The sequence below is a fragment of the Dreissena polymorpha genome, chromosome 14 (genome assembly GCF_020536995.1).
Source record: "Dreissena polymorpha isolate Duluth1 chromosome 14, UMN_Dpol_1.0, whole genome shotgun sequence".
NCBI lineage: Eukaryota > Metazoa > Mollusca > Bivalvia > Myida > Dreissenidae > Dreissena > Dreissena polymorpha.
In genome coordinates this window covers 31,594,794-31,611,408 of record NC_068368.1, presented here as the reverse complement: position 1 = coordinate 31,611,408, position 16,615 = coordinate 31,594,794, and the positions used below count along the sequence as shown (strand labels likewise).

The 16,615-nt window shown below is 36.0% G+C and overlaps 3 protein-coding genes across 3 annotated transcripts in view; 1 reads left to right on the top strand and 2 right to left on the bottom strand.

Moving 5' to 3' along the window:
• Window positions 1-329, bottom strand: part of LOC127857169 (uncharacterized) — an 82,298-nt gene extending 81,969 nt beyond the window's left edge. Inside the window, exon 1 of the mRNA XM_052393577.1 lies at window positions 159-329. The gene's annotated coding sequence lies outside the window, so the exon portion shown is untranslated. The remainder of the gene's footprint in view (window positions 1-158) is intronic.
• On the bottom strand, window positions 148-3,587 carry LOC127857271 (uncharacterized). The gene is made up of 2 exons (XM_052393687.1): window positions 2,414-3,587; window positions 148-158 (listed from the first exon to the last, which is right to left on the bottom strand). The coding sequence occupies exons 1-2, from the start codon at window positions 3,585-3,587 to the stop codon at window positions 148-150; spliced, it is 1,185 nt and encodes a 394-aa protein (XP_052249647.1).
• Window positions 3,588-4,575: 988 nt separating this feature from the next.
• On the top strand, window positions 4,576-5,883 carry LOC127857270 (uncharacterized). The gene has a single exon (XM_052393686.1). It carries the CDS (start codon window positions 4,576-4,578, stop codon window positions 5,881-5,883), a length of 1,308 nt encoding a protein of 435 aa, XP_052249646.1.
• Window positions 5,884-16,615: the final 10,732 nt, after the last annotated feature.

Here is a 16,615-nt window from a genome sequence, read left to right as displayed (position 1 = left end):
TATATGAATATACAACAGTACACAATGAAGAAACAAAGGCCATCCAGGCTTAGAAAGTAACACAAATAAAATATAAACTTTCAAAAAATTCACTATGTTTCCATTTTATCGGAGATAAAAATACGTACTATGTGTAATAATAACCAACTAAAACATACCTGAAAATTGTCTAATAAATCCTGATATTATATGGAAGAAACCAGTTAGAAATTCCATCCGCTTTGTGTTATTAAGTACAGATCATCAGTTAAAAAATACACGTAAATATGGGATCAGCCTGTTTAATCGCGATTTAATTCACCGTTCACTATCAACGCATGTACTCTTGCGCAATTATGTGTCCTATATATTAACCGATAAATCGTACGATATTGCGGATATAATTCATCTCTTAAGTTGAAACTAGTCATGCCAGGTTTAAATAAGAACAATTTTTAATCATAATGATCTTCATGGTCAGGACCATCATCTCCAAGATATTGATGATAATGATGCACGATCATCATAACCATCATCATTATCATCATCATCATCATCATCATCATCATCATCATCATCATCATCATCATCATCATCATCGTCGTCGTCGTCGTCGTCGTCGTCGTCATCAATATCAACATTGTAGATGGTTGGATATATCAAGAATCAGTTGATCCAAATGTATTTACAAATATATCTAAAACTAGACTTATCGATATGTACATAGGTTTGTGACGTGTGATTTAAATGTAAAAAAATCCTTAACTATATACAAAGAATTGAAACATCGATTTGAAATATCTGATTATCGTAACATAATTCAACACTTTAATTTAAGAAAAAAAAAGCATATCAAAATTAAGACTTTCGACCCATTTGTTAAAAATAGAAACTTTGAAACATATACATATCCTTAAATACGAATGTCAATGTAGTATATGAAGCTCATGATCAAACAAATTATATTATAACCGACCTACTGTGCATACACTTTTGCTAACAAATATTTACACATATTAACTATATATAAACCTAAATAAACTCGTGATATATTGTTATATTGCCTTTCAAATGAGACCTGATGTATTGAATGCAAACTTGGAGAAATATACTGGCCTAAGTGAATTGTTTAAAATTTATTGTGTTCTATTTTGGTTTCTTTCGCCTTACTGTGCATGTGCTTATTGTATATATATTGTCAGTTTTGTATATCCAGCGATGAACTGGAATTGTTCATGTTATACGAATACACTTTCTGTTCTTATCTGTTCTGTTAATATTCGGTGAATATATGTCTTTTCAAATTGAAATTGAAATTCAGTTTAGGTGTTAAGTGTCGTTTCTGATTATGAAAAAATATAGTCGAAAATAATAATACAATATATTTTGCTTCAATAGTTTGAGTTCTGATAGGAACTTTTTCTCCCTAGTGTTTAATATACTCGTATCGGTATGTAATAAGTTATATATATATATATATATATATATATATATATATATATATAACAAAGTCTCTATTAGCCTTGTTGTATTTAAACAAAAACGCTGTATTATTTTTTGCCGAAGCTTTCGACCTCACGGTCTTCATCAGCGGCCATTTTTTATTTTCAGATGTTTGATTATGAACGGAAATGACGATGTGCATTTCCGGCGTCAACGTTGTTTACGCGCCCTTTTATTAACGCTTATTCTTGCACGTTGATGCCATATGGTCGGTATGTCCTTAGTTTTGACTTCCACAATTGTTCCATGGTTTTGCGGTACTCATCCGACCCGCTGAGTTTTTCGAGTCCCATTATTTGGAAATCATCCATGGAATGTCCGTCGGTGTAGAAATGTTCAGCTACCGGGTCACTGTGCTGTGTGCGAATACACGACAGATTCAATAGATGTCGCTGGTGCAGAGTTCCGCCGGTCTCTCCCACATACACAAAACTGCGACAGCGACGACAGTTGACCGCGTACACAACATTCAGCAATTTGGATGATTTGCAATCAACATTGTTTCTGACGCTGTACTTCCTGCCGCTGGGATCTGTGAAATATTCCGCCTTCATCATGTACTATATCCTATTGTGTTTTTTGTGCACTAGGATGTCTTGCAGGTTGCAATCCCGTCTGAAGGCTACTAATGGGGGCTCAGAGAACACTTCCTTCATTCTATCAGACGTGTGCAGCGTGTGTAGGTGTTTACGGATGATACGGCCGATGTTGGTTAGTGCGCGCGAAAACGTTATCACCATCGGAATCCTTGTATTATGCTCCGAGTTTGTCTTTTCGCGCAAATGGTCCTCTCTCTTTTTATTGTCGACCTTTATCAATTCGGTCTCTACAAACGCCCCGTCATATCCACGGTTCACGAGCTGTGTTTTCACCGCCTGTCTGTGCTTCCGGTAGGCAACCTCCTCTGAACAGATTCTTTTCGCACGCACACCTAGACCATACGGTATAGCTTTTTTTGTAGACTCCGGGTGCGAAGAATTCCTGTGTAGGTACAGGTGTTTATCGGTAGGCTTAGTATATAGGTCGGTTTGAAGGCGCCCGTTCCGTATTGATGTCACCGTGTCCAGGAACTCTAGTTTTTCTGAAGAATAGCGGAGCTCGAGTTTAATTCGAGGGTTGATTCCATTTCCTTGTGTGTGGAAAGTTTTAAGTGCCTCGATACCATGCGTCCATAAGCCCCACACATCATCCACAAACCGGAAGTATGCGAGTGGTTGCTTTTCTGACCGCCGGAACAGTTCCTCTTCCCAAGCACCCATGTAGGTTGATGCATAGTTCAGCCCGAGGCGTGAGCCAATAGCCGTCCCTTCTGTCTGTATAAAGTGTTCGTCGTTGAATGAGGAGGTGTTGTTTTCCAACACAGTGTCCATCATCACGATGACGTCCTCTGTAGGAATTTCTGGGTCCGTTCGCCTGTTTAAAGCGTCTATAGCAGCAGCACGGGCCTCATCTCTCGGGACACTTGGATACAGGGCCTTCACATCTAAACAGAATATTAGCGTACCTTCCGGAAGAGGTTGTTTTAGTTTTTGTATTTTGTTTAAGAAGTCCATAGTGTCTCTTACAAACGACGGAAGTGACGTCACATGGCTTCGCAACTGGTCCTCAACAATTTCCGCCATTTTCTCTGTCGGGTGGCTTCTACCATTCACAATGGTGCGTAACGGCATTCCTGGCTTATGTAACTTCGGGTTCCCTTGAAGCTTACCGGAAGTGCCATCGTTCCCTGTTATGTATTGTCGGAGATCACTGTCTATGGAACCTCTTTTGTACAGGTTGTCTACCACCTTTTTTACCTTGTTTTGCACTGATTTTGTTTTGTCGTCGGTAACTTCCGCATATGTGTCGCTATCGGAAATTTCACCTTTTAATTTTTGTATGTAATCTGTGCTATCCATTACGACTATACCAGAACCTTTATCAGCAGGCCGAATGACAATTTCATCGTCGTTAAGAAGTTCTTTCAGAGCGTATTCTTCAGATTTACTCATATTGAGCTTAAACCTTCTTTTGAGACCCTTGATGACGTCATCCTTTACAGCCTTGATATACGCATCCAACCATTTATCGCATATCACGTTGACGCCGGAAACGCACGACGTCATTTCCGTTCATAATAAAACATCTGAAAATAAAAAATGGCCGCTGATGAAGACCGTGAGGTCGAAAGCTTCGGCAAAAAATAATACAGCGTTTTTGTTTAAATACAACAAGGCTAATAGAGACTTTGTTATATAACATTTTCATGATGACAACTCAAATAACGGATAACGTTGCTTTTGCGCGACTGAAGAAACTGACTGAGAAGATATGCCGGTATGAGAGTCATAGACATTTTTTGAAAGAATGCGTCAATGGTGAGATAGTTCCAAAAGGATTAACATTGAAGTGGAAGATGGATCTTCACACAAATGAAGAGGAAAATGGTCGCGTTGCTAAAGTCCTGCATAGAACATCACTCCACTTAATATCGGAGGGTATTGCTGTTTGTGACCGGGTTTTGCGTGAGGTTATCAACTTGAAACAGGAATATTCAAATAAGATGTCTTCATCAATTACTAAAAATAAATTCGAAAAGCTACAGAAAGAACTGGAACAATTTTCACTTGAAACACAAATTGAACTTTTAAGAACAAAGAAAAAGAAATTGAGCGTCCTTAAAAAAGACAACACACATTCTAAAAACAGTTTAATACTTGAAGATAAGAATGTCGCTACTGACAAACCGGAAGTGCAGTGTTACCACACCGGAAAAGGTTTAATGACTGCAGAAAGCGTCCATGTCGGCGCAGACGAACCGGAAGTGGGATCTATTGGTTCAGAAAGACTTTCCATGCCTACAAAAACATGCATGTGTTGTTAGACAAGCCGGAAGTGCACCGCCGCTATACAGCAAACGGTTCAACGTCAAAAAAGTGTGTTATCGTCACTGAGGGACCGTCGGTCTAACCGGATGTAGTGACTAACCTGTCTAAGAAGCAAGTTACTGCCTCACAAATAAGAGTTCTATCTAAGGGATTGATATTTGTTCCAACAAGAAGAGTCATTGACAAACGCAAGTTGTTGACGGACCTCACTGCATGGGAACGTCGCATGCTTCTCAGAGAATATTTCTACTCTGAAAAGAGAGATGGACATCCTAATCAAGAGAAACCGTACAGGAAGAAGACGCCGTCAACATGGACTCCAAAAGCAGGCCGCGATAAATGGTTGGATGCGTATATCAAGGCTGTAAATGATGACATCATCAAGGGTCTCAAAAGAAGGTTTAAGCTCAATATGAGTAAATCTGAAGAATACGCTCTGAAAGAACTTCTTAACGACGATGAAATTGTCATTCGGCCTGCTGATAAAGGTTCTGGTATAGTCGTAATGGATAGCACAGATTACATACAAAAATTAAAAGGTGAAATTTCCGATAGCGACACATATGCGGAAGTTACCGACGACAAAACAAAATCAGTGCAAAACAAGGTAAAAAAGGTGGTAGACAACCTGTACAAAAGAGGTTCCATAGACAGTGATCTCCGACAATACATGACAGGGAACGATGGCACTTCCGGTAAGCTTCAAGGGAACCCGAAGTTACATAAGCCAGGAATGCCGTTACGCACCATTGTGAATAGTAGAAGCCACCCGACAGAGAAAATGGCGGAAATTGTTGAGGACCAGTTGCGAAGCCATGTGACGTCACTTCCGTCGTTTGTAAGAGACGCTATGGACTTCTTAAACAAAAAACAAAAATTAAAACAACCTCTTCCGGAAGGTACGCTAATATTCTGTTTAGATGTGAAGGCCCTGTATCCAAGTGTCCCGAGAGATGAGGCCCGTGCTGCTGCTATAGACGCTTTAAACAGGCGAACGGACCCAGAAATTCCTACAGAGGACGTCATCGTGATGATGAACACTGTGTTGGAAAACAACACCTTCTCATTCAACGACGAACACTTTATAAAGACAGAAGGGACGGCTATTGGCTCACGCCTCGGGCTGAACTATGCATCAACCTACATGGGTGCTTGGGAAGAGGAACTGTTCCGGCGGTCAGAAAAGCAATCACTCGCATACTTCCGGTTTGTGGATGATTTGTGGGGCTTATGGACGCATGGTATCGAGGCACTTAAAACTTTCCACACACAAGGAAATGGAATCAACCCTCGCATTAAACTCGAGCTCCGCTATTCTTCAGAAAAACTAGAGTTCCTGGACACGGTGACATCAATACGGAACGGGCGCCTTCAAACCGACCTATATACTAAGCCTACCGATAAACACCTGTACCTACACAGGAATTCTTCGCACCCGGAGTCTACAAAAAAGCTATACCGTATGGTCTTGGTGTGCGTGCGAAAAGAATCTGTTCAGAGGAGGTTGCCTACCGGAAGCACAGACAGGCGGTGAAAACACAGCTCGTGAACCGTGGATATGACGGGGCGTTTGTAGAGACCGAATTGATAAAGGTCGACAATAAAAAGAGAGAGGACCTTTTGCGCGAAAAGACAAACTCCGAGCATAATACAAGGATTCCGATGGTGATAACGTTTTCGCGCGCACTACCCAACATCGGCCGTATCATCCGTAAACACCTACACACGCTGCACACGTCTGATAGAATGAAGGAAGTGTTCTCTGAGCCCCCATTAGTAGCCTTCAGACGGGATTGCAACCTGCAAGACATCCTAGTGCACAAAAAACACAATAGGATGTTCTTCCGAAAACCCAATATGAGCGGGCCCTGTGGGGCGCAGAGATGCGCCATTAGCCCGTACATGATGAAGGCGGAATATTTCACAGATCCCAGCGGCAGGAAGTACAGCGTCAGAAACAATGTTGATTGCAAATCATCCAATGTTGTGTACGATGTCAACTGTCGTCGCTGTCGCAGGTTCGTGTATGTGGGAGAGACCGGCGGAACTCTGTACCAGCGACATCTATTGAATCTGTCGCGTATTCGCACACAGCACAGTGACCCGGTAGCTGAACATTTCTACACCGACGGACATTCCATGGATGATTTCCAAATAATGGGCTCAGCGGGTCGGATGAGTACCGCAAAACCATGGAACAATTGTGGAAGTCAAAACTAAGGACATACCGACCATATGGCATCAACGTGCAAGAATAAACGTTAATAAAAGGGCGCGTAAACAACGTTGACGCCGGAAATGCACGACGTCATTTTCGTTCATAATAAAACATCTGAAAATAAAAAATGGCCGCTGATGAAGACCGTGAGGTCGAAAGCTTCGGCAAAAAATAATACAGCGTTTTTGTTTATATATATATATATAAATATATATATATATATATATATATATATATATATATATATATATATATATATATATATATATATATATATATATATATATATATATCTATATATATATCTATATATATATATATATATATATATAAATATATATATATATATATATTTATTTTGATTCTAAAATCATTTAGTTTGAAAAGTTAAATATTTTGGCAACACAAGTATGAACTATATTATTATGTTGACATTTCGGAAATTCGCTGTTCATTTAAATGAAAAGTTATGTTTTTGGCTTGAGGCGTAGCCCCAAGGCCATAGTAATGATATCAATTTCCGAGCCTATCCGAATTGGCTGGCTGTCAAATACCAAATTCCAAAACTCCGAATTACCACTTAATTCATGAGAAATAAAGGTAGTTCTTCGCAGATCTTAATAACCCGTAAATACAGAACATCACTATGTGACAGCGTATTTAAGAGTGTAAAAAATATTATTGAAGCAAAGTTGCTTAGCATTGCATACGACATTGTTTTTATTGTTTACATATTCATGCGAGAATAAGGTACTCACTTGACGGTCTAGGCCGAAAAGATACGAGTGTTTGAGGAGACAGTAAGAATAAATTTTTTTGAGACATTTTTTTGAAGACATTATATTGGTATTTATAAACATATTTTTAAAATATTGTTATTCTATTTTGCGTTAACGAGACATTCCAGAAAAAGAAAAACAACAACACAAATATTCACGATCATTCTCGGAAATAGACGAAGTAACCGGATATGGTATTCACTGTGCAAATCGAGCGCGCAAATCGAGCGCGATAAGTTCTACATGAGACAAAGTACACAATATGTACACCGTTCTTTATCAGAGTATGTGGATTTTCTTTTGTATACACATTACAAAGGAAGTATGCGTGTTTTCCTGATCTGTTAATTATGTAATAGAAAGCTATTTAAGCCTATTGAAAGGGATTTATTTGACGCCATCAATAACATTTTTTGCGGCCATGTTGTTGTTGTTGTTGTTGTATATCTTCACCGCTGAAGTAGAGGAACCTTTACCAGATCTGTAGAGTTGAACAAAGGGTTATCGTTCTCACCACCAGTATCGTGTAGTCTATGTACACTGTAGTTTATACACAAATATCGTCTTTTCTTACAGTCCCTGAGCTTCTACACTCAACCGCTAGGGTCAATCCGTATAAATTCGTGCAAAGGGAGAAATTTGGACGATACATGCTAAATTCATTTTACGTCACACATAATCTAGCCACAGGCCCTTCAGCGCCTACAGCGCTTTGATCAAAGGCTGGTTTTAGTTTATGTCAGTATAAATAAGCAACTATCAATCACTTACACTATCCGTTGTTTTCTTTCGAATTATAAATGGAACTAGCATGATATCAGATTTCTGTCATATTTGGTGTCATATTTCGAACATGCTTTCAACTGGAGGTATTGTTTACAAACGTTATACCACCGGAAGTGAAATACTTTTAATATAAAGGCATGAGCAAAATGGTTAGTTATTACATTTGCTATCATATCTTCTGTCTGGTAATCTTTTCTCGTCTTCTTCTTCTTCAATTAGTTTTCTTCAAATTCTGTCCTTTGTCATGTTGTGTTTTTCTTGTTATTTTTCCTCTGGTTCTCCCACTTTTTCCAGTATTTACTTTCAATGTTAAAAGTTGGGTTTGAGTACAGAAACTATATGTTAAGACGTAATATTCGACTAAAAATTGTATTGGAAAGATAACATCATATTTGGAAAAAAGTTAACATTTTCCTATGCGGTCGTATAAAATTGTCATCGATCGACTATGCTTTATTGGTTACAGAACATATCTGATGATCAATGCGCGAAAACAGGCTTTTAGGTACCACCGTCTTCATTATTTTTCAACAAGTATGTATGAACTCTAAATCGCCCCCTTTGTACATTAGGATATGTAGCAATCACAAGATTTAAAGCGGTAAAAAAATATTTATGTAATGCCAACAAAAAGGGGAAGTAAAGTCTACAGCAATTAACTGTCAGTGAACATGAAATCGTTTTATTAATGTTAATTAATATACATGTCAAAAACAAATTGGAGGTATAATTGATCGTTCATGACTCGTGTTGTAATTTTCATGAATAGTAAGCAAATTCTAGCACTTATCATAACACAATTGAAGTGCAATGTCACGTTTGATCGCTCAAGTTCGATATCGAATTAGATAGCAGCATAATGATATCGATCGGATTTTTTAAACACAAATATCTTACTTTTTGGATGTCAGCATATCGCATGTTTATTACGAAGATATACTATTGTACATACATGTAGATCTACTTTGGCCTTTATTTGCGGAATAAATAATTTTCTGTAATATTCAAACATATAATTTTAATTTTTAAACAAGCTTTTCGATATTCAAGTTGTATTAGGGGCATTTCGATATTGTCTTATTTCATTTAAATTGATGTACTAGGAATTCGATAAAAGTTGTATGACACACGGTTAGATATTTTGGGGAAATAAAACAGTATTGAAATGTGCACAGTAGGAAAAAGCTACACTATGTCTAGCACGATTTCTGCCACCCACCACACTCCCACCGTAGACAATATTTCGTGAGCGAGGAAAATCACCGCGATCGGAAGGTGTATCCATGATGATAGATCGCGTCGACAGTGGCTGAACACCGCGGGCGTTATCGGGAAATCGATCTCACGGTGGACCACCGTGATCGCGGTGGATCACCGCGGCCTCGGTGGTTCGCGGCGAAATATAGGTAAATGTGAATGAACATGTATATTTCGATATTGAAGACCGTATTCTTTTTGTAAAGTTCTAAAATGTTTAGTTACATTTGTATATACATTTGTATACATTGTAACTTGATTGTTAACAATCGCCATTATTTTCTATTGTTTACCCTCGTTCCAGAATAATGTCGTACATCGAGCATGATGTACTTAATGTTTTGTTTCTACAGTTTCTGCGTGGAGATTTACTTGTTGTTTATTTAAAGCATTGTTGTTGTTTTTTAATTTCGGAAATGCTTTCTCGTTTGTGCTTGTATAGCTTGCCAATAATAACATTTCAACATGTTACGTGTAATTTGATTCTGACTATTTTAGTGACTCCCATGTAGAGTTGATAATCACTTTATTTATTATAAAAGATCTGTTAATTGGTAATTAGTTTCTGTGAAAATGTCAAATTAGAGTTTCTTTATTTACCAATAAACCTAATTATATCAAAATATATCGCCGTCTGATCGAGTAGATGATACTGTAAATATGTGTTTTGCTTGTAATAGAAAATACCGACAGAAGTGAGAAGATGCGTTCAAATACCATCTGTTCTGTTATGTGTAAATATATGTAAAAAACAAATTCTCCATTTTATTTGATATAGTAAATTCATGTAGACATCAAATTCTCCATCGTATTCTATATAGTACATGGATGTAGACATCACATTCTCCATCATTATTTCGTAAGAAAACAAGCGTTTTATTCGTATTGTAATACGGCACATGTACAATAAATAGACATGCATAAACATGCATAACAAAATCATATTTATAACATAATCAGTATTTAAATGCATGTTTCTAATATTAATAATAAAAAAACTCCTCCGCGTTGTTACTATGTTCATTATTTTCCGAAAACCATATTCTTGGTCGTATCTGAAATAAAAGAGTAAAACAGTTTTAAAAAGCTAAATGTGAAATTATTACTCGTTGAATTCACCGCGATTTCTTAACAACACTTCTTATCGATACTTTATAAATTGATATGCATTGTATTTGCTCAATGCAAAACATTATTGTAACACAATAAGTAAATCGGTATTTACAATTATATTACCATACAGTGTATGTTTCAAAATGAACTTGTTATTGAACAAAGAACAGGTATACAAATAGTCACTCACCAACATGACAACTGATCATTTTGCATGACTATGATATTTAAATATCGCGGAATGAAATACTTACTGCGGATGTCTCGAATTTGTACATGCGCATTTATTCGATCCAATACAAATGTAACAAAAGAAACAGGAAATCACAAAATAGTCTGATATCAAATTACATGTACATGTAACATGTATGTATGTTATTTTTGACGAGCTATATATGTACACGAACGAGCAAGGGTGTTCGAAAGTTTAACAAAAACAAATCTTTAATTAAGAACAACAAGAGAAACTTCATGCAGAAACAATTGAAACAAAACCTGAAGCATGAAACGCAAACTATACTCACGCTCGATGTAAGACATGTCATTCTGTAAAGAGGGCAAACACGAGAGAAAAGAGTTGAACATTCGGTCCTTTTATTATGAAGTGCATGTAATACATGTACATACAAAGTTCGAAAAACAACATTATACGATCTGCAATATGAATGAACATGTACATTTCGATATTGCAGACCGTACATTTGTATAATGCTGTTGTTGCACATGTATTTCACCGCGAACCACCTAGACCGTGGCGGTCCACTGCGATCGCGGTGGTCCACCGTGAGATCAATTTCCCGATAACGCGGAGACTGACACCGCAATTCGCCACTGCGAAATCACCGTGTTCACCGGTGTATCGTGGTGAGATAGTAATTTTCCTCTCTGGCCTGAATCACGGTGATGCGATGTGGATGGCAGAAATCGCGCTAGACGTACTTTATTATATACAATATTATCACATCAATACAATAAATATGTGTTATATGACGTGTGTTTTATACTGTGTTCTTATAGCTGAATATTCATAGTAGTTAATCAATGTATTGTAATTGTTTTTCATAATTTCAAGTACCACGCGTCTCTCAACCAATGGAAATGTACGAAAACCAACTCGGAATTCGACTTTGTTCAATCTGGTTTACAGAATATCGTACGAACTCCAAAAAACAACAACACAGAGACTGTAGTTAAGCTTGTCAGGATTAGAAACCGTTAACTGAAATTTATTATTGTATTTTAGTATTCGACCATTGAACTTTACAAAAATGAAATGGTAAAATGGATTGCGATGTTTTTGTAAACTTAAATAATAACACAGTTATCGTACATTTTTAAAGTAACATTTTTTCTTATCTGTTTCAGTTTCGGCTGAATACCATGTCATGTTACATAGATGCGGTCAGAAATTAGCCTTCTTTGATATACAATACTGTCCTTGGGCAAAAAATGTTTACAGAATGTTGAATATTGTCTAAAATTGCATGACAAAAATTACCGTGTATTTTTATATTATTTCCTTTTACTTAAAAAAAAAATTAGCATACCATTACAAAGTTTTTTTTGACAAAGTTTAACGTGAAAATTAATTTTGCCAAATACAGCTTAATTCCTCAGATTTATGTTATACGAATGTAACGATATCGCTTAACCGGTTTCAAAAAACGTGCTTGATGACAAAGACGGATTACAATCGTTCTTTGGATAGTTTAAATACTTCCGAAGTATGTTAGTTTGTCTCACGGTTTGACATTTGCCATAAATAAAGGACCGCATTGCATAATTAGGGTTTCTACTCCAGTTTGTGCTGCTGAACTTTCAATTCATGTGTATGTATACTTACCAAGTTTATATTAATAAATGTCGATTTTTTTATTTAGAACTTGCAACTATTAAGACTTTATGTAAAAGAAGGGACATCAATACAGAATGACAAAATTGGTTTTCCGTTCAATTCAACACATTCTACCAAAGTATATGAAATATATAGATGTTGTTGTTGAGATTAGCGAACAAAACAGCGGACATAGCAATATGCGTAAAATACATGTCTTTTGTCATTATCCATTGAAATTGGGAATAGTTTAAAGAGTTAATGACACACAAAGATAGAATTATTCAGAATATGCATATTGTTTCCATTAAAATGCCAACGCGTGGCAATCTTCAAACACACAAATGCAGCGTTTAATGGTATGTCTCTAGACGTTAGACTTTTAATTCAGACAAACTTTGTTCAATCTGTTTAGGTGAAACTTTTCTTATCTTCTATTTCTGGTTCTTGTGTTTCTGGTTGTTTCCTGACCATAAAAATTCCTTTGCAAGAATCCGTTAAACTTAGGCATGAAATGGCTAGCTTGATGAATAGTCGGTGATCAAATATTTGTAATTTAAAATAGATTAATGAATTTTTTAACAGTAACTATGCTCCTAGTTTGTGAAGCTTTAAGATCTGCTATTTCACAAACTGCAACAACAGGTAGCACTTTATTTGCTTGTACATGGCTGAGGAAGAATTTGTTACTACTTAAATCTAACAATGAATTACACCATTGTACTTCGTAGTATTAACGAAAATGTGATGATTTTGATTTTCAAATGATGTATTTCCATTTTTGGATGGTTCTTATCCTAAGAGACCTCCGTTTGACATACAAATATCTCAATAAGTTCGCTATGCGAGGTCCTGTTAATAAATTATTTACTTCTGTGAGTAATGAAGCATTCCAGCAAGGGTAATTTTATCCTTAAATATGTAACGATTTACAACGTTTTTTTTTGTTGTACTTTTTCTTCTTTTTTATTCAATGTTATGTTTTCCTAGTGTAAAAACCCACCTTAAGTGATAAAATTGAAATTTAATTTAAATTATATAGCGCGCTGTACAACACTTGATGACTTTTCGAACGCAGCATTTGCAAATTAAACGATAACTTGTTTTGTAAACATTGAATGAAGCCCTTTCTGAAGGTGTTCAATAAATGATTTTATTATAACAATAGCATTGTAATTGATATAGTATTACTGTTTGATTAGTAATTGATGAATCAATAACGCACGGATAAGGTACTCAATTTCATATACACGACTCTACTATTGTTTCAATAGCGGTATAGTATATGACTTGCTATTATCTGGCTTGATGTTTCATATATGTGATCTAATACAGGCGCAACGTATTCACTGCGCTTTTTTAAACGGGTATTTAGACAATTACAGAAAAGATACCGAAAATATTATTATACAAAACCGGTTAATTTAAGGGATACCTTACATTTAAACGGAAACCCGATAAATCAGTAATCCGTTCATTCATTTAAACTCTTACGGTGATGTCACAACAATCATCAAGTGTACTTTCACCAGTTTTGTTTTCCATTGTCTTTATTCTCTCTTTATTGAATTGTGTATTTTATCCACATTAGGTACGCGTAACGCACTGTTCACAGAACATGTTGTGACGTACGTAGTAGGTGTATCGCATACTGAACAATACGAGTTTGGATGTAGCTCGACGTAGGGAATATTGATTGAGATACTTACATAAATTGAAAAAGAAATATAGAACATATACGACATATACGATTGCGTACCCTGAACTCGGACATTATATAAAGCTTGTTAAACCTGACATTTCATCTATAAGAAAATAATACAAAACAATGTAGTAAAAGTACTTTTTGAAGAGAGCGGAGTAAAACAATTCATAGTAAAATTTAACGTGGCTTGGCCGGGGAGTAATAGACGAATCAATATACAAAAGATTCAAATGGTTTGTTTATTTTGCTATTTAAGTTGATAGCGTTATTATGCTTGTACCGAAATTGTTCAAAGAATATGTTAATCAGTCGGGGATCTTGTCCGATTGGGAAAGTTGAGGAATCCCCATTTGACTTGCCCGATCGGGAAATATTGATTGAAAAATTGTCCGATCAGGCAAGAAAACAACAATTCAGCATATACCTTGGCAAAACGTGTCCAGGCATCACACAACTCATCCAAGGAACAACTTAAATAACTGAATCAAATCTTAAAACATTTATTTTAAATTTGACCGTAGCTTTTTTAAATGCTGTTTGTCAGATAATCAAGCCCAAAGTTGAGCAACTTTTAGCATCTATTAACATTTTCCGCACTTGCCTGTTTTGAACACAAACTTTCCAGAAGGAACAAGTCGTCGAGGTTACATTATTTGATCACTTGCCCGTTTTGAAATTGAATTTCCCGAACGAGCAATAGAATAGAATAGAACCACCAATTATTTTACACATGAAATTAAACTTTGGAGAACACATCTCAGAATATATTAGTATTTGTTACCGCCCAAGATGCATGGCAAACTTACAACTGTAACAGGTGACATCCTGGACCAGGGATTGTAGAATTTTACAGACACAGCTATTGAAAACAGAAAACATGTTTTATGATTCTATAATTGCATGTGGAAATATATCCAATCCTAGCAATGTTAAACTTTTATGTGTTACTATAAGTGAAAAACAAAGTGATGAGTCCATCCAAAACCAAACTAAGGACACCATTCAGAGCCATATAAGTACGGCAATAGAATACATTAATGATATGACTGTTCGAGATTACTTTGAAAATAAGTTGAAATCAATCCCTGGTCGAAAGCAAGACTTGATTGTCCTATACCAGGAAATTTTGTGTGGTGACAATGACGATGTTGATGATGAGGTTGATGATGATGTTGATGATGAAACGACGCAATAATTATGCTTACAATGTTAAAGTGTTTTGTTGTTTTATAATGAACTTATTCTAACTGTTTAAGATATTTGTCTCTCAACTTTCATCATCTTGTTTCAACGTATTGAGATTACATGTACAGTTGATTTTGTTTTTGAACATGCCAATACAATTAAATATAAAATTATTGACAAAGATGAAAGTATAACTTGCATTTTTGGGTAGGCTTATATGATCGTTTTTAACTTAAAAATACTCAAAGTGCCCGATTGTGTTGTCGACTCTTGGAGCTACATTATTTATAAGTGAAAATAAGACATTAAACTCTCATCCATGTTGTTAGTCAATTTTATTGACAGCAAAATAATAACACAACATCTAAATTATACACATGAATATGATTGCTTAAACACATAATGATTTACAAATGACTAAATTAATATATGACATGATCGACTCATGAAAAGCACCAGTATTGATCAGCGAAATATTTAAATGGAACATGTTGTCAAATCCGTCTTTTTTACCAAAAAGACAGACAGACACAAACTCAAATCTACAAGTTAAATAATGATTATGATTAAGAAATGGTTATATTCATTCATGACATTAGACAAACATAATACTAGCATTATAAAACATAAATACGTGATCAACTTTTAATTATTGTGTAACTGTATCAATGCAATAAGGAATGTTAAACAATCCCAGCACGTAAATATATCATTGCAATATAGGGATGATATCAGTTGGCGATATACGTCCGATTTCTGACCGGTATATACATCATATAGAATGGTAATATAGTGAAATAATGTTTAAATATATATATCAAATGTAGCATTTACTTTGTAAAACCGATACTGGACCGATATTGGGAAAACCGGTCATATGGTAATCATGATACGCCAAGAGTGGTACAATGTAAAAGTGCATGAGGCGCGGTGCAAGCTTCTCCTATCACAAATAAGTCATAGACATTTCAAAATTTGAACCAAAGACCATATGTCTTATGTGCGCCATTTCGATCGTAAAAAATAAAACACGTCACCAAAGATGCAATATATCGCTCAGTTTTGCATTTGATCGTGGCCAATGTCAGCCTTAGGGGAATGATTTATTCTTCTTTTTTAACTACCACAATATGATATCCCATGCCAGATATCAAACCAATGTGATTGTAAATCTTTAGAGCTTGTGAGGCTTTTTTTCCGGATAATAAGATTTAACTTAACATGTCCTCAAATAAATCATGCGATCCATGAACGCTGTCAGTTTTGACCCTAGCTGCATGATTTATCATACATTGTAGAGGGCCTAAATTTCATGATACGCACCAATAATATATATGGTCCTCGCGGTTGCAAAAAAACATTCAGTAAGTAGTGTACTTTCAAGTATTT